Source organism: Lathamus discolor, chromosome 2 (genome assembly GCF_037157495.1).
Source record: "Lathamus discolor isolate bLatDis1 chromosome 2, bLatDis1.hap1, whole genome shotgun sequence".
NCBI classification, from domain to species: Eukaryota; Metazoa; Chordata; class Aves; order Psittaciformes; family Psittacidae; genus Lathamus; species Lathamus discolor.
This window is the reverse complement of record NC_088885.1, coordinates 27,798,070-27,823,290: the sequence shown is the minus strand read 5'-3', so window position 1 is coordinate 27,823,290 and position 25,221 is coordinate 27,798,070. Positions and strand designations below refer to the sequence as shown.

The window sequence follows — 25,221 nt, the reverse complement described above, 5'->3', positions numbered from 1 at the left end:
CAATACTCCAAGTGAGGTCTCACAAGAGCAGAGCAGAGGGGCAGGATCACCTCCTTCGACCTGCTGGTCATGCTCCTTTTGATGCAGCCCAGGATACGGTTGGCTTTCTGGGCTGCGAGCGCACACTGAAGCCGGCTCATGTTCATTTTCTCATCAACCAGCACCCCCAAGTCCTTCTCCACAGGGCTGCTCTGAATCTCTTCTCTGCTCAACCTGTAGCTGTGCCTGGGATTGCTCCGATTGAGGTGTAGGACCTTGCACTTGTCATGGTTGAACTTCATAAGGTTAGTATCAGCCCACCTCACAAGCGTGTCAAGGTCCCACTGGATGGCATCCCTTCCCTCCAGCATATCAACCGGACCACACAGCTTGGTATCACTGGCAAACTTGCTGAGGGCGCACTCACTCCCACTGTCCAAGTCACCAACAAAGATATTGAATTCAACCCTCACTCTCTGTTGCTCCACCACAGAATGATGCTTATCCTCTCCCTGATATTGGTTCTTGCATGCAGGTTGGTCCCGGAGAAAAGCATGAGCAACTTCAGTCTCAGCAAGGTGCACAACTGCTGCTAGTCTGCAGTGACCACCAGTGTGCACATTCTAACCTCATGGTGTATGTGATGGTGTTTAACCACTTAAGGCTTAATCAGCTCCACAGCTGTTTCAGACTTAGACATGCCCACAGCTGGCTATGGCAGAGCCCACTTTCCCTTACATGGCTATCGTCTAACAGCAGCTTATCTCTCAATGAGAGCTTTGGAATGCCAATTTAACATTGTTTTATCAAAACTATTCATTAACTACACACCTTTAGATCTTGTCTGAAGGGGGAGGGATAAAAGAAAGTCAATCTGCATCAATCTTCAAAGCTTTTGGTTATGTTAAACCTTTATGTTTACACTCCTTGTCTGGTGCAAGAATATCATAGTGAAAACCAAAAGAACATCAGATTCCCTACAAGTGCCCAAGTTCACTCCTATCTTGTGGTAAGTGCAATGTATCTTATCCTACCTGCATAACCATAATCCCCCTTCTTATTCTCATGTGCACAATCTCTTCTCTGTAAGTATTTGCACCCCCCAGAGAAATTGCAGCCAAATATTGCACAAAATATGCAGCCAAATCTTTTACTGACAAGTGAAATTCTACTTAGTTAACCTTAAAAAGAACAAAAAAAAAAAAAATCACAGACAAAAGGTTTCTAATCTGTAGGAATGTGACAAGGTAAATAATTTAAAATAAACCCATCAAAAGAAGAAATTTAGTAAACATTGTCTTCATAACTGGAGAAGCCAGCTCTGCATCATAAAATGGTTGATATTGACTTAATGGGAGGAACAAGTTTAAAGACTTCAGTGAGCCTGAAAATCCAGCTTCGAAAACAATACTCAAAGAACGTGTCAGGTGAAGGTTAATTAAGAGAGAAATCCAGTTTTGTAGAGTTTAACTTGTGTACACTAGCACTGTGTTTGTGTTTCTTCTTACTATACACATTTTGGGTTAGGTTTCTGTGCCTGAAACTAAACTATTTGTTGTTGCTGTGATCCCAAATACCAGATCTCAAAACCCTTGAATTCCCCTCTTTATATGCTAAGAGCAATAGAAAGAAAAGCAAGACATTTACATAGCTTAAAGCTGTCTTGTGGTCCTGATATTTTATTACTTAATACTTTCGGAAAACAATCAAGATTAGTAGGTTGTCATTTACTCTCTAGCAGCCTCTGACATAAGCAAGCATATCCTGCTCCCACAAACTCAAGGTACACATATAGGCTGTGATGGAGTATAAACCCTCAGTGCAGGTCAATAGGCCTGAACCACAGGCACAGCATGGACTCATTGGCAGACAAACACTCTAGATTTTTATTAACCTTCAAAGCAGAGAAGAATATTACAAGGAATGTCTCTCTGAAATAAATACTGCCTCCAGCATCTACTGCAGTGGTCTGTAAAAGAAGATTAATCCAGTAGAGAGAGGAAAGGATGAACATGATGCAAGCTAGTAACCACCTGGCTGACTCTGGGTACCAAGCAGACATACATCCTGGTGCTCATTGGGCAAAGGTGACTTTAGGACTTCGCTGCTGAAGTAACTGGGCAGTTTCATTTCTAATCATTTTGGCTTTGTGGCTCTCCTGCCAGGGCACAACCACTGCAGAGGATATTCTGGTCCACTCACAAACAACTTTTGACATTGGTCAGATTGTGAATAGCTGAATATGCTTATTTCACTGGTTACTGTAACCTGGAACTCTTTCCACTCATTCATAGACTTCGAAAAAATTACACTCCCAACAGGAAAAAAAATACCCTTTCACTAAACTGCTCCCAGGTAGCTAGCAAGATTTGTGCCTGAAATTGCCTCTCACTAGCAATTCCAGTCTTGAGCAGAAGACCTCCCACCTGCCTGAACAGATATTGAAAATAAGATGGAAACAGCCTTTAGGTACTGAGCAGTGGACAAAAATTATGGTTTATACTAGCAAATAGTTCCAGCATGCTTTTAATTTTGAGGGGGTTACCATGTAATTCATCAAAAGGACTTCCTAGTATTATGGTCTAAACCTGATCTGTATGCATCCACATTGCTATGAAATAGCAAAACACATCAGTTGCTCATGGCACTTTTGACACTTAAATTATGGCCTACATTTTTAGCCAGCTTCTGTTTTCTTGGGAATTTCAAATGCAAATCACAATTTTATTCATATCTCTATGCTTAACTTCCTAAAAATAGGGCATTAGTCCTTGGCAGCTTTTCATGCAATATTTGCAACTTTGCATATCTGTCTGGGGTAATTTGAATATAAATCCCTTACTGGTATGACAGTGATATTTTAACATTCATTTTCTGCTCTGTGAAACAGGCCATGGATAACATTTTCATTAGAAAAGTATCTAGATCAGTCTTGAGAGTATAAAATCGATGTTTTTCAGTTTGCCTCCAAGGTAAAACAAGCTACCTTCTGTCCTGCTGGGACTGCACAGCTGGCAGTACCTAAGTTAGATATTTACACTGCAACCGGGTGTGCGTGAGAGCTGAGGAAACCCCCAGCTGACATTATCTTCAAACGTCTGGCTTTTAGGATGCCTTCAGGATGAACAGTGATTCCACGCTAAAGAAACCGTGAGGGTGAATGGCAGTAAATGTGCACACACAGCAGCCTTTTTGTGACCATTACTGCTGCTGAACTTTGAGAACTGAGTTGTTCATTGACCTGCCTACCTGCAGCATAATTAAAAATGCAGTAAGTAATCACACTACATCTTTTTCACATTTATACTTATTTTTTAATCGTATTCCTTTGCTATATGCTCCTCTGATACCACCAGAACTATGAGAATTGAGGCCCAAATCCTGCAGAGACTTGCACGTGTGCTCAAGATGCCTGTTTTTTCTGCTTACTGGGACATAAAGTCAGGCACACACTGAAGTCTTTCTAGCTTTGCAGATCCCAGTTTGAAAGCCTTGCAGATAGAAAAATCTTATGTGCTTCATGACAGTGCATGTTTATGTGTTGGAAAATAATAGAAATAAATCAGTAACTAATGCCAACATGAAGCCTCAGACAAAGAATACTCATCTGCTAAAACCCATGAAACTCACATCTTTTCATACCTTAAGTGCCTCCACTTTTGCAGCAGGGCATTTGCAGTGCCACCACATGGGCAGGTCCTGAGGCTGTAGCATGCTGGATCATACTGATATGAGGAGTATGGCAAATACTCTGTGAAGCTTGAGCTGTAGGCAGAAGCAGGGGTTGGCAGCCACTGACACTGCTAGAAAAGCAGTTCCCATGGGATGCACAGCCACTGGAAGGATCAGCAGGCAGCCATGGTGAATAACAGCATCAGGGAGAGCAGGGGGAGCTGCAGAAAGGTGTTTCAGCACTTAATCCATAATATGGGAAGGTGGAAAAAGCTACTTGGACACTGAAATGTTTTCCCAGCACCACTGGCCCTATGCACAAGCTCAGCATTTCTAGTCCTGTAGAGCCCAATAAATCAGTCTGGGGATCCTCTCGGGTATGACACTCAAACTCTTGTATCCAAGACGAAGCATACATTTGGACCCTAATGTTTACGAAAGCAAACCAGAGAGTACTCTGATAGCTTTTCTCTAATGCCTCTTGCTGAAGCTTGAACTAAATTAAATATTTATTAGGATAGAAAAAGAGAGAGAGAGAAATAATGTTTCTTTCACCTGGTTGTCTAGGAGATGCATCCTGCTTAGCTCTTTGAAAATAATTTCCTTCTGCTAGTTTAGTGCCCTCCATCAACTGAGTTCTGTTTTTAAGTTCCTACACCTCCTCAAATTTTCTGTAAATCAGCCAAAATGGTCAGCAAAGGGGCTATGATTTACAGCTCTTAAAAATTAGTTGCCACACTGATTACTGCAGCATTTAAATTCATCTTAATTACCTACCTCTTATTTTTACAGGTAAAGCCAAGTAGTAGCAAAGTCATAGGCTGGTATGTAAGCAAAAGACCTGGCCCTAATAACCTGCTTTGCAGTAAATACAATTATTATATTTACACATTTCTTCAATGTTACACACTCAGTGATGGTGAAAATACTGAACTGATCCCATAACACATGGAACGGATTCATCTATGCAGCTTTCTTCATCCTTGCTTAGATGTGAGAGAGCTTTTACCTTTCAAGGTGTATCTGTCTTGGGGAGATGCAGGATTCCAGAAACAGCACATCCCTGAGCTTTTTATACAGCAAAGAAACTCTGTCCTTTCAGCTCTTCTCCATGAAATCCCCCTGTTGCTACAAAGTACATGGAAATAACAGCTCCACGTGGAGATAACTGCTAACAACTCTTTTCTTTGGCCTTGCCTTCTTAATTATGCTCATTTAATAACTGAAAATTATAGTGGGTTTTCATCAATGGATTTCTTGATAGCCTAGCACAGAAAGGAAAAAAGCCATTACAAACTCCATTAATATTCTAACATGTAATTATAAGATTATAATTGAGTAATGTGGTAACCCTGCAAGCGCTACAGCTGCTGAAGAAGAAAACATAACAAAGATGAGTGGTTTTCTCACCCACAAGAATGCAAACGAGACATATTGTAATTTAATTGCAAGCACTTACAGAAATTCATTATGATTTTAGAAATTCACTGAAATTACCTCCTATAGAAGCATCTTCCTTAATGTAAGAAATTAGGTTTTCAACCATCTATTATTAGAGCTTTTCATAAATGATTTAGCTCATGCCATGCTGTACAATACACCTGAACATATTCTGTAGTAAAATTTCTAATGCAGGCACTGAAATTCATATTTAGAGACTTAATTAAAAGCCTGACTTTCAGATGTACTTGCCACCTGCAGCTCCTATTCATTTCCTTGTCATTTAAGTACCTGGCTTCAGGCAGCCAGTATAGAAAACTGCAGCTTGAAGAACACTATGGATAACTCACAATGCAGCTGAAGAGTCCCCTGCCTTTCTTGGGCAGAGGACTTGCTGATTTTCTACCTGGGCCTGGGGAAAACAGTGGACAAAATGCTCAGCTGGTGCAAAGCAGCTAAGCCTGCTGAAATCCAGGCCATGCCTGCTTTGTCTGAGCACAGGTTGTGTAATTGAGTCCTTTCAATGGCAATTTGCATCAAGAAAAAAGACTGCCCTTAATGAAGGAGATCTACCCAGTAATTAGAAAGAAAACAGGACACCTGGGTTTGACAGCTTGAAACTGGCTCCCTGCAGGGCAAGGGGTTTGTACTTTGCATCCACATTCATAGCCTATCATAAACTCTAATTAAAGAGTGTAATGATAAATAAACCGACACTCCTTAGACTGGACAGATGTTGCTCTGAAAGGTGCACAAGCATGTGTAGTATTTTTCCCCATGGACTGTTTTCAGTTCATATCCTACAAACTCCTACAGTTTGAAATGGCAAGACCCAGACTGTGTTCTTGCTGACACCTGCATATATCCAAAACCATTCCAGGGAACAAGCAACTTTGCCTTCCTGAGGGGTAAATTTGAGCTTGAGAAGGTTCATTCGAGTACCTAATGCAACTACAGGTAGTAACTATAGTTAGTATAGTTGTAGTAATCTGCTGTTTTCTGCCCATTAGCTTTCTTCAATCTTTGCTTTCTCAGGTAAGTGTAGTTAAGTTCTCTGTGTGTCTGACTGCGTAGATGAGTCTTTGCACAGGGGACTGGTACAATTTTCATTGTCCTCACCCCTCTCCCAACGCATTAATTTTCCTTTGTACATGACTGTTCAATACTGCTTCTGCCCTGGGACTGAAATTAATTTCTAGTGTGTTTCACAAAAATCCCTTGAAGCTTGTTCATTTTTTCCAACTACCTCAATTTAGATAGTAAAAGATACTACTTTGGCTTACATATCCCCAAAGCCATGGATAATTTGGCCTAATATGATTTCATTAAGGTATTTTTCATATTGGGCATTTTCTTGCAAGCTAACAGGTCAGGCTGGACCATAATAGTTACATGCAATTCACTGCTTATGAACTAGTAACATTTGAGTTTATCATGTAGCTGTGTACAAGCTACATGATTAAACAATAGTTTGATCCCTAATAAATGCCTGGAATTTGTATTCCACAAAAGAATTTACCCCTCTTCCTCCTGCATCACTCCCACTGTTCCTCCACTCCTCTGTATACAAAACAAACAAGACTCTCCTTATCGTGACTCATAATACAACCAAAAGTAAGGGAACAAGAAGGCAAATGCCATGAGAGCAGCAGTTTTTGCAGGGCTGGGATGGCAGATCCTACTCTTGCTGCCTCAGGGAAAGGAGCAGGAAACAAACTGGTGGGGCACGCACTGCTCTTCGAGCCTTATGCAATGATCCAGGTGACAGGACCAGGGGACTGCAGGAACCTGCCTAGCTCCTTCAGAGCAGCATGCCCTTGCGTTGTCAAACCCACTTACGCTAGCTACAAGCCTCAGCAAGCCTTAGTTTTTCCCAGCTACCTCACTGTGCTTTGTGCCACCCTTGGAAATTATCTTTGGTTTGCAGCAAGTAATTTTTAGAGGCTTTCTAAGGAGAGAGGAGGTGGTTCTGCTCTTCTGTCCATATGGCCAGACATCTATCCAGCTAATTTAAGGTTTACTGGAGCTTGAAGCTGTGGTGATGTTTGCATTACTTGGGTCTCTAGAGAAGCAGCTTCTGTTACTTGCATTTGTGATGGGATTTTATTTTCTGTGCTTTTGATACTTTATCCGCATGACTGATTTAGGACCGTGTAGCGCTACCAGTCCCTTTCCAGTTACAGAGGTAGAAAGGCATGACTGGCTGTAATATGATCAAACTATTACCATACTTCTGTGTAGTATTTATTCATATTGTTAGCAAAAGCAATCACCACTGAACACTATGGCATTCAGGAATTGTCAGGATTTAGTGTCACTTAGGAGTTTTAAAGAAAAAAGAGGGAGGAGATAGCTGCATTATTAGAAAGGAGGAAAGGTGCCCTCTGTTGTTCAATATTTAAACTAGATGAATGTTTACACAAGTGTTTCATGAGGAGTGAGTCCGCATTCATCTGTTGTAAGGTCATGAGAGATCTCACAAAACCAGGGACACGACAACTGCAAATGCTGAGCAAACAAGGTTATGGCATTTTTTTGTTTAAAGGCAGAAGAGCAATGTCAAAGATGCGTGCTAACATGATCCTTCATTTTCATGTGGTTTTAGGCTTCAGCAGGCATGCTCCTCAGGTTTTATTGTTTCAGGCATGAACATCAAAAACCTCTGCAAAAATTAAACAAAAGCCAAGAGCCTCAGCAGTAAAAACTGCAGCAACCACATGGCTACCAAGAGCTTTGGTGTTAAGGGACTAATTTGTAGGTGAACGATGAAGCAGTATTAAGAATCAGACAGTTCTGACTTCATAGAAAACAGAGCCATCCTGAAAAGCATTAGCTGAACACTTCTTGATTAAGCAGAAGGGACAGATGCAGACTCAATACTTAGCTTAGTTAAAACTCAGTCTATTCTCCCTTTTGATTGGCTTTTACACCCTGCAGACACACTGTCAAACTGCCTGAAACACTTGAAATGTACCACAGGGAGATAAATCCATGTAGTCAGCACAGTACTGTCAAACTAAAAATCTTTTATGGTGTCTAGTATTTCAAATTGCACAAATATAGTAAAACAACTATACTAAGACGTTATCTTCCTCTCCTACTTCATCTCTAGAGATACCATACTAGATCAAGGTTTTGGTGTGCTACAAATGGAGGACTGGGTGCTTTGCATCTTTCTCTTGGGTAATGAACTAAATTTCTATTTCCTGCATTACTGCAAGTAACTTCAGCTTCCTGACCAACTAGTAAACTTCACAAACACAGGCGTTTCCAATTCCTTGTTTCTCCAGTTTGCCATTACTCTGAAAACAGAAGCACAGCTCACACATTCACTAGCCAAACAGTGGACAATAACTCCACTGAAAGGAGACAGGGTACCTCAGTCCATCACTCATCCCACTCGCCATTTCCCATGACACTACGTAATGAGATCATGGGAAACTGTTTTTAAAATTCAGGTTCCCCAGTGCTGTCCTCTCTTCAGAATTAGAGCAGAGATTCCAACTACAGTTAGAATATTGTCTGTCCTGAGCACGACTACCTGGTACTGTGGCTGCTCTCCCAGACCTCAGTGATCTCTTGGGTATCCAAATGCAGCGCTGTGACATGTCTGCTTACTACTGCAAGCAGTCAGAAAGACCCACAATGGACCCTAGAGAATTTGGGGTCAGTTTTGAAACTATATATTTAGTGTTCCTTTTGGTTAAAGTTAAAAAAAGAAGTGTAGCTAGCTTTAACCCTAATGTGGTCACTCTAGAGCACCCAAACTGACTCAAGCATTGCTAAGACCTATTTTTGGGTTGGTCTCATGGAGGTGAAAAATTCCCTGTAACACAATTTGAACATTTAGGCCTAAAATCCAGCAGAATGAGTAACTCTATTCAGCTGCTTACATGTTTAAGAGGAGAGTCAGCATCTGGTGAATTTTAATATGGGCAGCTGTGACTGTGGAGACCAGTCAGTTACTGAGCAGCAGCAGCAGCAATTTGTCCAAGGTGGTCTGTTACTTTCTAAATTTATGAGGCAGCAACCCTATACTGCACTGCTGGTTGGTACCTCACCTCAAGTACAAACAGCCAGATCAAATACCTCTGATGTGCCTGCACAGAAAGTTTCTGCCTTGTCTTTGCAGTCAAAGAGTTCTAGTGATTCCTGCAGCATCTTATGAGACCTTCTGTGCTCTCACTGCAGGTCTGAGCTTTCCAGACACCCTGCATTTCCTGAGTGCAAGCACAGGATGGTCACTGTGTTCTCAAGTGGCCCCTGGTCACTATAGCAGATGAAAAACAGGCTTGCTGCTGTCAAAACCACTCATGTGCCCAGCTTCTAGCTGCTCTCCTTTCCCAGGGTGAGCAAGCTCTATCTTGCTGGCCTGCCACATCAATTGATCAAGCCCTACAGCATGCTCCAGACAGCTCTCTCCCATGAGCAAATTGTTCAAGCCATGCCAGCCTGTTCCCAGTTCTTGCTAAAAACAGTGGCTGTGAGTAGGCAACTGCCGTTATCAGACTAGCTTGCCTCACCTGCAACTCCCCAGCTCCCAGTGGGAAAGCAGCTAGCCTGGAAACAGGAGCCTAGCATGCCCACAGCTACCTCTGCTAATCCCATAGCAGGACAGAAGGCTGGCACGGTTTGCTGAATCAGCCTGTGCCTGGCCTCTGTGGGTACAGGCACAGCAGTCTTCCTTTGCTGGCTGGGAGTCAGGACTCCGTGCTTACAGAGCAGGGCTACGATTGCTGTTGGCTGTTTACCTCGGTACTCGTGATGGGTATGTCAGCCTCTGCCTGGTGAACACTTCTCTAGCAGCACTGCACAAGCAGGTTTAGCCATTTAGCCACTCATATGTAAGCAGATTTCTAGCTCACAGGAGGGGAAATCATTCCTGACACTTATCAGAGAGAATTTCAGGAAATCTCATTCTGATTTCAGTGGCATACTGGATGACAAAAAAAATTCTTAGAGTACATAATTATTTTCCCTAGTAAATAAATGAACCTTTTTCTAAGAAAGCTAGAGATGGCAAAAATCCATCCTTCCTGATGCAGGGCAGTCAGCTTGGGTAAGGGCTATAGCAAATTAGAGACCATTTTGTGACAGCAAGGAGAAATCAAAATGAAGAGCACCAGGAACTGGATACCACTTTAATAGGAATAGGAATTAATAGGCTTTATATGTTTGTGAGATTAACTACTCTCCTGGTGTACCAGCAGCACATTTCAGAACTTGGAGTGGGACAGACACAGCTGAGCTGCAGACTCTGTTATGTGAGCAGCACTTCCTAAAGCACAGCTACCTAGCATAATGAAAGCTAGAAGGTAAGCTCTGGATGATGACAAACTCACTCTAATCAGGCTCTTTACGGTGGTAGTAATGAAAGCCATGAACCTACTTGCTCTGAACTACCCATTTTATTTCCCTCTATATTCACAGTGCAAAAAGAAAAAGCAGAAACTTCTTCATATACTACCGAGCAAATGACAAATAGATTAATTATAAAAATATTAAATATAAATAGAAACAAAATAAATGTAAGATAAATTAATAGAAAATGATAGAAAACATTTATTATTGGAGCGAGTCCAGAGGAAGCCATGAAGATGATCAGGGGGCTGGAGCACCTCTCCCATGAAGACAGGCTGTTCTGCCTGAAGAAGAGAAGACTCAGGGGAGACCTTATAGCAGTGCCTAAAGGGGGGCCTACAAGAAATCTGGAGAGGGACTTCTTCAAGGGCATGTAGTGATAGGACAAGGGGGAATGGCTTTAAACTGACAGAGGGGAGATTTAGATTAAATATAAGGAAGAAATTCTTTACTGTAAGGGTTGTGAGGCCCTGGCACAGGTTGCCCAGGGAAGCTGTGGCTGCCCCATCCCTGGCAGTGTTCAAGGCCAAGTTAAAGGGGACTTGGAGCAACTTGGTCTAGTGGGATGTGTCCCTGCCCATGGCAGGGGACTGGGAACCAGATGATCTTCAAGGTCCCTTCCAACCCAAACCATTCTGTGATTCCATGCCCTAATTAAAAAAAAAAAAAAGGCACTGCAGAATCAGAATGCCACCTTGCTCTTTTTGCCACCTTGCTGTTTTTCCTGCTCTTAAACATCTGTCAAGGTTGTTACAAAACAACAGTTGCACACAGCTGTATGACAAACAGATGCAGGGGTGAGGCCAGCCCATCCCTGCTGCTCATAGCCTGTCAGGGGCAGGAGGCAGCCAGCCTCCTGGCAGTCATCCCGGCAGCCACCCTCATCCATGCTGCAGCCACACAGGAGTCTGACTTTGCATCTGCATCTCAGTTGATAAGAGGTGCAAAGTGCAGCCTTTCTGATCAATGCTCCCAGCTCATGCTTACGTGAGCTTATCAGAAACTCCCTGCAGAGCCTCGAGCAGTAACTCTGGGACTGGTTTAGCAACAGGAAACTGCTGCCAGGGGACAGTGCCAGCAGGTTCACATGGTGCCACCCAGCCATGGGCCAAAGCAGGTTGCAACCCAATACTGTGATTCAAATAAGCAGCAGGAGGTTGGGCTCTAATTGTGAACTTGTGTCCTCTGTGTTAAGGTTACAGGTGTAAAGCATGTGCCACATCAGAGCTGGTGTGAGAATTCTGTACATGGAAGTAAAAAGCCACAAAAAAAGGATTGTTTGCTTGGGTTTGGTTTTTTAATTAACCCTCCAAAAAATCTCTGGTGTGCTGGGGGCCACCTCCCCTACTTTGAGCACAACCACATGTGTATTTACAACCCATAGCAAAAAAAGCCTTTGCAAGCAGATGTACAGATCATCAAAGGGGTGGTGATCACATCTAGCATGGCCACAGGAGGCAACTCAGCACCTGGCATGGTTTGTGCTTAGGCAATAACTATTTATACTGCACGTGACAAAACTGAATGCAAGCACCACCAAAACTAATGGCATACCTGCATGCACCACTAGCATTACTTCCTGAAGTTAATCTGAAGTACAAGACAATATTCCAACTGTACATTTTCCATTTTATTGAAGACTGCTTTATGATCCTGCTTCCCTCTTCCTTGTTTTTGGAGAATGAATAGAAAAGGCTTAATTTAGCACACAATGAAAAGTGACAATGAATGCTTTAATTAGTACATGTGGCCTGCAAAAAAATCAGTGCTTTTTTTTTTTATTATTTTTCAAGATCTGAAAACTCCGTAAGTTAGAATATTTTTTCCACTCTTTTTAAAGTAAATGGTTAAACATTTTAAATACATAAGGGTTACTAGAGGCTAGGTGCAGGAGAGTTTGTCATGGAAATGGTTAGGCAGTGTGCTTGGCTTCATAGATCTCTGTGCAATTTGCTACATATTTTTCCTTCATAGACATAGTAATTCTGTATCTTTCCTCTTACTTGGTTCTGTCCCACCTCCACGCAGCTCTTTCCCCATACAGAGCAGATGGTGTGGTTGAGGTGTGAGCTATGCTGTTCATTCAGACAACTTATGGCTAATTCAAAAAAAAGCAAACATTTAGTTCCTGAAAAGGTATTCCCAGATGATTAATTCTCTCAGATTCTGTTGCCCAATGAATTTAACAGTGCTTGGATAAGGAGGGAAAACAAGTATAAACTGGCCTCCCATAACCTAAATCTGGCTTCCTGGAATCCTTGAAGAACTTGAGGCTTGAGACAAATCCTACTTAGTTCTTGAGGCATAAAAAACATTTTATTCACAGCTAAGTTAGTAACTGGTATGTATATCACAATACCTCTATGAGCTGGTCTGGTTCACTCCCTTCTTCCACGGTAATCAATTTAGACCTTCCATTTCTTTCATTGTCCCGAATGCCAACAGCAACTTGAGTAGCCTTCAGCCGCTCGTATTTATTGCATGATGAGCCACACCACTGATAGATTTCCTATAATAATTAAAAGCACACACACATTAGCAATAAGATTCAATGCTGAGGAAAATTACGAAATTAATATTTTATTAATGATTATGTGACTGGCTCTAAGTCATGAGAACATCAGTGAAGCTAAATCTTTCAGAGGTACTCTCCAGAAAAAATTTGCTAAGTCAGCTAGATATTTATAATATGCAAGATATTTACATAACATAATTTAGTATCCAAATACTAGGAAATCACTTAATCTCAGAATAGTCAGAGTGCTGGCTTGACCGAGTTTTATCCCAAATACAACTATATCTCCATATATACATGTAAAGATATATATATAAAAGAACCTGAAAGTCCTAAATTTGCTACTGCAAATTGGGTTTTATTTCACATCTGGCAGTTTCTCATCTATGCTATTCAGCAGTGCCAGTTCTCATCTGTGGCAAGAAACCAAGTCATTTCAAAATCTCAAGGAAATCCTGACTGTATATGCTACTCACAAGTAATGTTAGATCTTTTAATCCAGTTTTTATTTTGGTGACTTTTTGTTGTAGAATGATATTTGTTGCACACTCTGCTGTATCAAACCACATCAAACTGGTGACGTCAGTGTATTCAATACAAAGTTTTCTTCACCAGAAGATTTTTCCCCAGTGTACAGCCAATCTAATGCTCATAAAATTTCATTAACTTCAGATTAATGCCAGCCCTTCCAACTGATGTTATCACAAATGTCTTTATAAATTACTTCTAAAGATTTACCCATCAGGAAGACCCTGATTTTTCTGGTCAGTTCCTCCCCAGCACAAGATGGACCCTTCCTGCCTCAGGAACAGACTAAAGACAAGAGACACATCTGTAGCAGATCTGTTCAGGAAAGGCTGCAAACAGCCACAGGTAACCTGCTGACCCAGGGGCCAACCCTGTGCCATTGTCACCTTCACAAGGAGCTCCTCAGGCACTGAAGAAGGTGCTCTTCATGTTGATAAGCGAGTGCACTAGTGCAGTAGCCCACCCCTACATACAGTCTTACAGGCCTTCCAGACCTTCCTCTCACCAGGCTGAATAGGTAGCAAACAGGCTTGCCCTGCACATGACTGGGAAAGTGCAATTCAACCAGAACAGAGTGTATTCCCAAGGCACCTCACAGGAAAGAGAGCCACCAGAACCAGCCTAAGACAGGTCACCTAACCCAGTTCACATCCCAGACCAAGGACCCCTAGTTTTGGCAAGTCCCATTATTCATCCTGAATGCAAAGCATTTCAGAATAAAGAATTTAGAATTCAGTCTTGATGAAAATTACTAAAAGAAGCAGAACATAGGCCACAGAGCTGCTAGAGGCTGAGCTGGAAAGAACTAGTCAAAGGGAATTAATTAGCTTGGCTGGTTGCTTTTCCCCCACTCCCTTCTCCTGGAAGAAAGTGATTTGATTCTATCAACTAGCCCAAGTAGTACAGAAATAAAGGTACCCTATAATTTTCAACTTTTAAACAGATTTAACTGGTTTATGTTCACCTACAGAGCAAATAAGCATTTAATCAAGACACTTACTAAGTTACAGGGTCTTACTTTTACAGGCTATACACAGCTGTATAAAACTTAGTTTTTTGGATGAAAACCTCTTTTGTTCAAAAAAAGATTTTAAAGCCATTTCTGCTGACCACTGTTATTGAACAGTACTTGAAACAGTCTGCAGCAAGTGAGAGATGAAGCACAGCTTCTCAGTACTAGCAGATGCAGACTTTTAGAAGACAGCTAATATTGATGCCACCTGCATGCAAAATAGTGCTAGCAACTTCTGGTATATACTTTTTGCCAGCTCCGATATAAAAAACAACAAACAAAAAAGCCTCAGTGATCTCACAGCCAAGTTCCCTTCCCTTTGGAAGCATCCTTCAAAGAAGAAGTTTCAAGCTTATGTCAGGATTATACAGATTCCCAGGACTGGATGCCTTTCAACTTGCAGATGTTGCACAACAAAAGCTGTGAGGTTTCCAGCTTGCCTTTAGCAACAGGACTGTAGGCTTAAGACAAAGAAAAAAAAAATAATACAAAACCCTGCTTCCAAGTTCTGGTTTAAGTTCTGTCAGCTTACTGAGTGTCCAGAATCTGGAGACATGCTTGGCTTCGCGTCTGAACCTTATCTTAAATCTGGCTTTCAGCGTTTCCACAGGAAAAGAAAATATTAGCACATATTTGGGGAAACAGGTTTTTTTTTCTAAATAACTAATGAAAGACTGCCTTGAGTCTGTAGAAAGTAAAAAGTTCCAATTTCAGCAGGATTTTTAATATATTTATTATAGCCATGCACTGCTTTAGACAACTTCTCCCAAGTTTTGGGAGACTTCCCAAAACACAGGCTCCTTTAATTTCTGGGAATTTCAGCACCTAAACTTACTCATTCTCATTTTGGCTTACTTCCTACTAATTGAGCTTATTTGAAATTACATGAAAAAGAGGAATCACTAAAGATATAGCAACAATTAATAGACATTTTTTAGTTCCCTATCTGGAAGCAATAAGAGGAAGAAGACATAGATACAGAATTATACAGAGGTTATGAAGCTATTGCCTTAGTGTGTATGCTACAGTTCATGGAGATTACTCATTCAGAAGGGTTACAAGTTCAGTTTCCAGTTTACGTGTCTGCCTTCTCTTGGTCTTTTGGTAACTGGCCATGCAATCTCAAACAAGTATTCTCATCTACAAAATTAACAGTACTTACCCTGCTGACCACAAGGATATTGTGAGAACTAAATTGTCACTGCAAATTACAAAGACCTTTACTTCTCAGACAATAAATTTACATTTTCTTTTCTTAGCATGTCTTAGCATTATCTGTCCCACTGCACAGCTACCCTCTGGCCACCCTGCATTCACAGCGCATTCTCCCAGTCTGCCTTCAGTCAGCAAGTGACTAAACTAGGCTCTCCTACAGCCCTCTGGCTCCAGACTTCCAATAAAAGTCTACAGTAACGGATTTCAGGTCTTCTGATTTGCAGACTTCATTATTTTCCTTATGGAGCCCACATTCCTTAACTACAGAAACATTCCCCCAGATAATATGGCCTAAATACTTCTGTCTTAAACTAAACTAAATAAGCATGAAATTCTGTTAGCTGTAACTCTGAGAAACCTTGTGTGGTAGGGTTTTCTCCTGCTGCGTAAAACAGTTGCATCAACAAGCAGTGTCTGAAAACGTCCTTGATCTGAAGTTCACATGGATAAACCATACTCTTCCTGTAAGCTTAATCTTCCCCAGTTACTTAAAAAAAAAAAAAAAAAACCACATTGATTTTAAAAGCCAGAGAAACAAAAATCTGATTTTTTCAGCACTAGAGAATAAAGACAGCATTCTTTATTAAAACCCTGAAAGCTAAACTTCATGTACAGTATAATCTAATAGAAGGAAGTAAGCAGCCACAAGTCACAAAGGTGTCTCAAAGTATGTAACATTTTACCATATTTACTACAAGCACTAAACAAATGTCTTAAGCACTTAGTGCTACAAGCTTTCAGGAGCTTAGATTTAGTTCTTTTCTCTTCTGAAGTAAAATCATCTTTACTTTTAAATATATCTAATTTTGAGGCCTCATGGTAGAAGTACAGCTGGATATTTACAAGCTTGTCTTTCCGATTGAGTTTACCCATTTCAATCCCTAGGCAGATTGGGGGGTTAACAATTTAAAGCCAGAAAAAGATATTTTTTTTAGTTAAAGCCAGTTCTAGACAAGACTAATGTTATAGATCTATATTTATCTGAAATACAGTCAGCTAGTTTTCTAACCGTGTCCAACAGACCTCTGAGCTTTTGGCTTGTATCCTAGTATTCGTGTATTTTTAGACATATATTATACATATAAAATTCTCAACTAGGGTCATAATACGGTATTTAGCTTTAGCTCACTCAATACTTTCACAATTTCTTCGGTGTACTACACCTTCACTATTTTTAGGCATGTTTTGCTAGCGTTATTTTGAATTGGCAGGCTGACAAAAAAATGTTTCATTAAAATGAAAATAGACTTAAAGTGTTCACACCCCTCAAAAAAAAAAAAAAAAAGGAACTTCATTCATCACTTTTTCTTATGCCAAGCTCAGTTTATTTTTGGAAGTTTGTACTAGCAGGTTTGGGTTTTTAATCTCTTTAACAGAGTTTGAGAGAGGTAATATGAAAGAGAGCTATTCTACTACCTGATATTAATATTTGTTGATATCAATATACTGGTCACATCACAGTGGGACAATTAGCAACTGAGGGTCAGCAAATGTTATCATAAATAATCAGGTTGGGAAGGCAAACCAGATCTGTGCCATACAACTCTCAGTCATAGCAATGTCTCTCCTCATCTGTGCATTCTGGAGACACAGTTCTGTCTTCCAGTTATAGAGTAGCTAGATTTACTGCTTTTATTCCTGATAGTTTCTGGTCTGAGAGCGACCTTGAGCAAATCATATGAGATTTCTATGGCACATTAAAGATGACCCAGCATTTAACTTCTATACAGCAGTGCATGGCAGGATAGTCTTGCATGGCTCATGAGCAGGAGTACCTTGGCACTTTTTGCTGTTTGGAGGGGGCTTGTGAAAGTACTCCTCCTGCCTTCCCACTCCAGTCCCAAAGGGCATGTAGAATAAAAGTAGGGAAAACAGAAACAACATGGTTATTTCAGGAGTGACATAAAACTAAGTTTTCCATCCTAACACACAGCCACCTCTGTATTCAGCTGGCAGCCTGCTCAGGTTGGAGGCAAACAAAAATATACCCTGCATCCTGGTGTCTTTTCTGTAAGTCTTAGTCACGGCAATGAAAGCCAAACCTAAGAAGCTTAAATCTGTGAAGAACTCAGTTTTGTTCTGGCTACAAACATGTCCTTAAAGCTGAAGCATTTTAAACCTGTATCTTTGTTGAAATACCTAGCAATTTCCAGGCCCATACTGTAATTTCCAATTTGCATTCTCTTACATGAGACATTAAAAAGCTAAATAAATCAGGTTTCTAATTCTAATTCAAAGCAAATTTGTTGTGAAACTTCAATTTGGTAGAAAATAGCAGTGGCTTGTTTAAGAGATTAAATCTCACTAATCTTAGAATATTCCATCTTGACTGTTGAATTCTTGATCCGGGGGGGGGGGGGGGAGTGTCGGGGGAGTGGAAATTGTTTCACATATTCATCCGGTCTGCCTTTTACATTTGTTAAACTGGGACACACTGAGCCATTGAAAGTTGTAGAGTTTTGATAATCCAAAACAAACTCTCAATTCACTCTGAATGCTGCAAGGGCCACCATCAGCCTGGCCCTGGTATAATCACAATAATGCCTTTGTAACCAGTCTTGGAGTCCCCCATTTGATTCAACTGGAACAAATTGTTGGACTAAAAATAAGTCAGATGTACCACATTCATACACTTACCACATTCATTTTTCCTCTCACACCTGTTTTAACAGTGTATGCTAGGAACAGCTTTTGCTACACCATCATGCATTAAATGGTAAGCACCAGGAGGATATTAATTCTAAATAATAGCTGCTCAAAGAGCAAAACATCTGGATTTCCTACAGTACCAGGAAGAAAACTGACTGAATCCTTGCGTATACATGTATGTGCTGTCCATCTTGAACTTTAATGACTGTCTCTGTTTCAGCTGCTTTTCTGCATAAAAGTGGGGTTGAGGGGAAACTTTCGAGTCCATAGAGTATGAAGGAAAACGACATACCCTAAACTCTGACTGAAGGGGGGGGGAAGCTTAATGTTCTGTTTGTTGTTTTTTTTTTTTTCCTCTCCATCTGATGACTTTGGAACTATGAAAATTTCCAGAATGCTGGAGTTCAAACTGCTGGAGCTGTAAAAATAATTGGTTCATGGAATTACACAAAAATGTGTGCTTGCTTACTGAGATACACCATGCACAGACAGAAACACACTTTAAAGTCTACAAAGTTAATAAAGAACAAAAGCAATTTAGTTCTTCAAGCTCCGCTACTTGTTTGGCAATTCTCCACTACAGCACAAGCAACAGTTTAGCTCTTAGCTGGGGAAACTGGGGAAGAGGTTATTTGTAGGAGAAACATGTGAATGAAAAACATGGAAAAAAAGACATGACTAATCAGTTGTCAATGCCAGGGAAATCAACGAGGGAAATCAACGAGAAACTCAAACCGACAAACCCCAACATGCAAGAATCTGCTCTTCCAGTTCTGTTTACATACAAACTGTGACTTTATTAAGACAAGTAATATGCTGATTTTAAATTGGTTTCTCTGAAGGAAGAAAAGCAAAGCGACCTAGAAGAGAGTGCAGGCAAGAAGCAAAACAGGAGCAAGCAAAACTACAGCTGTGCTTAACATGCAATGTGATACCCCATAGGCATAATCATAAAGAAAAATATATGTCCTCTTGGTCTTTTACTGCTAAAAAGCAGGAAAAAGCAGAAGTTAATTTTCTTTTTGCAAACATAATTTAATCTATAGCAGGTTAACAGGTTTTATGAAAAGCAGATGTGATAAAAAGACAGCCTTTTTGCTTTTATTTTTTCTAGTGTCTTTGTGCAAGGCAGCAATCTTTTTCCTTTTGACATACCTATTAATTCAGCAGCTCAGGTAGAAGCACACTGACAGCTACATGATCACAACAGCCTTATTCAGTCTTATACTTTTGAGCTCTAACATCATAGTTTTCTCTTGTGATTCATGGAGCCCTTGAGAAGTACATACACTAGTTACTGGATGGCACAAGTTGTTTTTAAGCACATCATAAGCTCTTAAATTTCAAACCAGCAACCTCATGGCTTTTTATAATTCAGTTTATAACCACCACTATAGGAATAGGAAGAACGGACAACTGGCTGCAGTTTACCTTTAGTCTTCACTTAACTTGAGATATAGTTATCATCTCACTGCCTGTATTCTTCCTTTGGAAAGTAATGATTCATTCGCAGAACTTTTACTGACAAAACTTTCCAGCCTCAATCAGGCCCAAGCTCAGAACTGTTTGGTACTTACCACACATTCCTCATTTCCCCTTATTTTAGGGGCTGCCTAATTTCTTCCAGGAGGCTGAGTGGCACACAGCCCTCTCCCTGTCCTCTGAAGCCCTGTGGCTGATAGCACTGCCACTGGCACCCATCAGGAGGGAAGTCAGCCAGGCTGAATCCAGTCCTACATTTCACAAAGCTCTATCTGAACAAATGTGTAGAGAATATTTTTGCCGATCAATAAGGATACAACTTTAGAGAGCCTTCATACAGCAGAGCTTCCTGAACTGAGCTGAGAAGCTTTCAGTAAAATCAGCTGATCACTTCGTGTTGCTTTATTGCTCTCCCACTACTTTAAGTCTTTTTTGTGAACTACTGCTAAATTCACCTCAGAGCTCCTGTAAAGACTTACCCATTTACAGTGGACCTCTAGTCATGGAAAATTTCAGTCTGAAATTGTTATTTCAGCTTGAATCATAGTTCTTATAAAATTTGCTCAGGATTGCCACTGTGACAGTGTATTTTTGACCACCCCTATTTTTCTATAGGCACTTCACGAGACTTACATATCTTCATCTTGAACTATGTCACACATTGCCTTTTCATCTTCCACAGGAAAGGTCTGGTTCATATAATAACCTATGATGAATTTCCTGCAGATGTCAACTGAAACACTTTTCCTTAATACATCCAAGAAAACACATCCCTCACATACCATTGACATGGCAAGACCAAGAAATGTTATTAGTCATGTGATTTGAGTGACATTTCCCATACCACGGTAAAAGAGATCTAGATGTTCAAATCTAATCTGTCTTCCTGCAAAGGCACAGGGCTGCATTGCTGCTTGACCTCTCTTGTCAAACAGGAAATCAGAAACCAGAGTGATGCTGCAGTATGAAAAAGGCTCACAGTGTACATTCATTATTAGAAATGAACCTATATGGCATTTAAATAGTTTAGTGACAGTGCTCTCCTCTTGACAAATCTCATCAAAAAGGATGAGAGCCAAGATATACATGTAACAACGCTACATATTAGTGTTTTTGTCATGCCTGCAGTGTGACCCAAACAATTACTTTGTGTTAGTTACCCAGTTCACCTAATGAGGGTCAGGACTGGTCAAATTCATGCAGTACACCAGTTCCACAACATGTTCATGGGAGGTGAACTCAAGGCCTGTGACAGCCTGACTGCAAAAGCAACATTTTCTCTATGTATTTAGCTCCAAATTGGCCATCTCCCACGTGTTAACTTTGCAAAGTGACATTGAGATACAAGTGCTGGGATACTGGTCATTAGACTCTTTCAGTTGATTAGACCACACTGACATAGGAGGAATAGGATAATGTTGGGAAAACACTGGTTGGTGTTCTGCCTGAAGGTTGCTAAGCATTATAAAAACCAGATATAATCAATATAGCTACTTGATACCAACAACTTCAGTTGTCACACCAGGGGATGCTTTTCAGAAGAAAAAGCCAAATGTGTAACATGAGTTCAGAAGAACTTTTTCAACAGGTCAGGGAACCCTTCTCTGAAATCTTGCTAAAGTAGCTGACCACTTCCTAGTGAAGCATTACAGCTAAGACCAACGGAAGATGTTGCCTCGCAGATAAGCTATTTTCCACCCTATGCTGTGTTCTACATGCCAGCATATCAGATATGGGAATTATTTCAAATTGATAACTAGCATCTAACTAGAGGGGACTACAACCCACTTGCTACTTTCACTATCAGAGTCTTAATCACAAGGTGACAGTACTATATTTTAAATCACCCAAAGCAAGCAAAATTATCTGTCCATGTGCACTATCTCTACTTGTTTTGAGTAGAAAACCTTGAAGTATAGGATTGCTTCTCAAGAGATATCTTGAGATATTAGTTTTATAACACTTTATATGACATTTATTAACACAACCGCTTTTGCAGCTACTTAAGACAGTTTTAGGAATATGAAGAAATGCTCTCGAGAGAAAGGTCCAGTCTGCGTTCTGCCCTGAACCCTAGCACTGATCTCATTCAGCTGGTCGGCAGTGCCAAAGTTAGAACTTACTGGGAACAGGTTAAGGTTCAAATATCAGTAGTAAAATATGCCAATGCCTACAGTGGGAAAGAACTTTTTCCTGAAAGATAATCTGTGCGTACTTCAGAAAACACTGATGGCAATTTTGAACCTTCAAAGTGTTGTGACAGAAACTGATTTTCTAAAGCAAATTCTTCCTATCAGTTTGAGTGAGTGATAAAATCAGTTGTGCATTTTAGGGGATGATTCAGACCTCAGAAGGGATGCTGCACCTTTTACTTTTCAGTGTGTTTTGCTCTAAGAAATACTTACCGTTCCAAGGTCAATAATGAAACAATCTCCTTTGTTGAAGCTGGTCCAAGCCAGGGGGACTTCCATGGCTCTTACAACTCTCCGGCCCTTGATATGCAGAAGCCTTTGGGCACTCAGATCATTAGTAACAACATGATTAAATCCAGAGGCAACACCACCTGCCTGAATAAAACAAAACAAAGCAGCAAGCTTTATTTCAGCTTGATTTTGGCAAGCTTTATCTTACAAGTGAGGAGCTATCAGGAGAAAAAAAAATAGTTTACGCAGTGAGAGGGGAGCCAAAATAATATACTGTTTAGCAGTGCTGACCACAAACCAGACAGACACAGCAAACGCTGCTGCTGCTCAACCCTCAGGTGTGAACAGCTATCAGAGGGAGCAGACATCACCATGTTTCAAAGGGTTTTCAGACGAATGGGCAAAAGGAAAGCACAGGATTTACAGCACTCTGCTGCATCATCCAGAAGATGAGGTAGTACCGAACCACACTGTGAGGACCAAAGTCAGTAGGTTGTCAAACAAGGACTGAGGAAAAGCAGAACATGCAGCCTCTGTATAAGCTTTCCTCAACTTCCTCACATCTCAGAGGTCTGGGTTGTTCTAGTGTCCAGTTATGTGTAGCAGAAAGGGTAATTCCACAGCAGCTCTGTAATTCTCCAGAAGGAATATTTGCAACACATGAGCAACCTAGCGAGGAGCACCAAACTGGGGGAAGTGAGACCAAACTGTTGATTTATAATCTATAAAGTCGAAATTTAAGCATAACTTATTCCTCTAAACTGGCTTGGCTGTCTGCCTCTGCGAGGGAGTATTCTCCACTCTGCCAGGAGACCCAGACCTTTGGCTGGAATGGGAACTGGTTCTTGAAATTACAAAGAAAGAAAGAAGTAAAAGGCCAGGTCACTGCCAAGGTCTCTTATGCAAGCAGAATTAGAAGCTTCAAATTGCTTGTTTAAACTATAATAAGTGGCAACCCTCCATGATGGAATAAAAGGCTGAATGAGCAACAGCTCTCAGAGCTCCTGCTATGGGGACATTTTCAGAAGATACACTACTTTATTCCTAAAAAAAACAACACAGATGTTGCAAAAAAAATTCTTTCCAAAGATTCAGCTTCTGGAATTGACACAAGGGGGCTTTAAAAACATCTTAAAAAAAAAAAAGTCATTAAAAGTATTTGGGAGGTTTTATCATCTACCGCAAAGCGAAAACCTGCAGTAAGACTGCAAAAGCACCATTTTTAGACTAAAGTGAGGTTTTGGTCTTTTCTATTCTGTTCATGTTCTTAACCACTTAAGCACATTGAGTTCTGCATTTGAACGAAATGATTCAGTCTATAACATAGACTTCTGTGATATTTACCATCTCCCAAACACAGAGTCCCTACTGTGAGCTCCCTTAGACACAGGTCTGAAATCTCAGGATAGCTAGATTTTGGGGGGGAAGAGGAGGGAAGGTTTTCACACATCAGAAGAGGCACTGGTAAACAATCTGTTGCTTTCTGTGCAATTACTGGGTCTCCTATAGTTTAAAATAGGTGGTTCAGATCTAAAACCCCTAAAGCATTAAGAAATTGTTTTTAAACTTTCCATTTACAAAGCAAAATATTTTATTTAGGTCACAATTTTACATATATTTTTTAGAATACATTTTGACAGATGAATCTTTACCTTGTATTTAATTCCTCCTTTGAAGTAGCCCACAAACTCAGTAGACTCATATCCTTGAATTTCTCTACTCTGCACAGGCTTGCCTCCTAAATAGTCATCCATTTGAACAGCAAAGATAGCTGCAGCTGTGCTTTCATCCTGGGTACATTCTTTTCCTGAAATAAGATGAAATATTATAAAGCACTAATATAACTTTGAATCCCGTTGGAGAAATTGTTTGGGTGATACTCAGGCACTGCCTTCAGCAGGCTGTACAGCCCATGTATATGTTGCAACAAAGCACTATGTCCTAACTTTGCTCACCACTAAATGCATGACCATCCAGAAAATTACTTAACTACTTGTAAAACTGCATTCATAAGGAAAAAAGTGAAAATTGTGAAATTTTTCTTCTCTCATAGTCTTTGAGGAAGAGAACATTTTAATTAATTTGGTTTAGCAAGTGTCTGAAGTAATGATTTTTGGACTCCAAGTTGAATTGCAACAAAGGAAGTTCGCATCATAGGTCTGATTACATGGTAAACCATATATATTTATGCTAATAACTCACCAAGCTATAAAGTCAAAATAGTTCAAAAGCAGTCCTCTTGACATTACAATGCAAACAAGGCATTCTGCTTAGATACCTTTTATTAGATTGCCTGGAACAGCCTGGAGAAAGAAAAGCAGCTTTGGGGCTCAGATACTTGCTTCATGATGTCACGCTTTGTTTTGCACCTTCCAGGGATTAGCCTCTTCCCAGGACTGTGGCAAAATGCCCTCCTTACCTAGCCTGTTGATGGCCCATTCACACTGCAGAGCAGGCTGTATGTTAAAACAAAACTTCTAATACAGGCTTATACATTTTCTGATTAACATTTTCAGCAGCTCCGATTGCTTTGAGATAAGCACAACAATTCTCAAGAGCAGCTTCTCACTTACATTAACCATTTCCTCGCTTCTTAGGTGACCAAGTGGAAAAAAAAGCATGGAGTCCCAGGCAGTCTGAACAGAGATAACTCCAAGACTGTGGGAGAAGGGGAAGTGTTTAGTATGGTATTGGTGTCACCTCACACCATCGTGAGTCACTGGTATCACAGGAAGCCTGCCAGTAAGGTATTAGGAAAGAATAAAGCATGGGAGAGGGGGAAGAGGGATGCCTAAGGGGTACCACCGACCTAGCTCCTCTCTTAGGGAGAGAGTGCCCTATTCGTGGCCCAGCAGTGCAAATGCCATAGGACAACTCCACACTGCCCACCACCAACTGTGCTTCTCCCAGGAGCAGTGCCACCATCACAGCTTTTGTGGTAACAT

The 25,221-nt window shown here is 40.7% G+C and overlaps 1 protein-coding gene across 2 annotated transcripts in view; it reads right to left on the bottom strand.

Annotated features, from left to right (window-relative positions):
- SCIN (scinderin) overlaps positions 1 to 25,221 on the bottom strand; it is a 50,743-nt gene that overhangs the window by 17,974 nt on the left and 7,548 nt on the right. For both annotated transcript variants that reach the window (XM_065666228.1, XM_065666227.1), the window contains 3 exons: positions 23,929 to 24,083; positions 22,259 to 22,420; positions 12,812 to 12,961 (listed from right to left, as the gene is read on the bottom strand). In XM_065666228.1, the coding sequence (XP_065522300.1) occupies positions 12,812 to 12,961; positions 22,259 to 22,420; positions 23,929 to 24,030 (414 nt within the window). In that variant the 5' untranslated portion in view covers positions 24,031 to 24,083. The remainder of the gene's footprint in view (positions 1 to 12,811; positions 12,962 to 22,258; positions 22,421 to 23,928; positions 24,084 to 25,221) is intronic.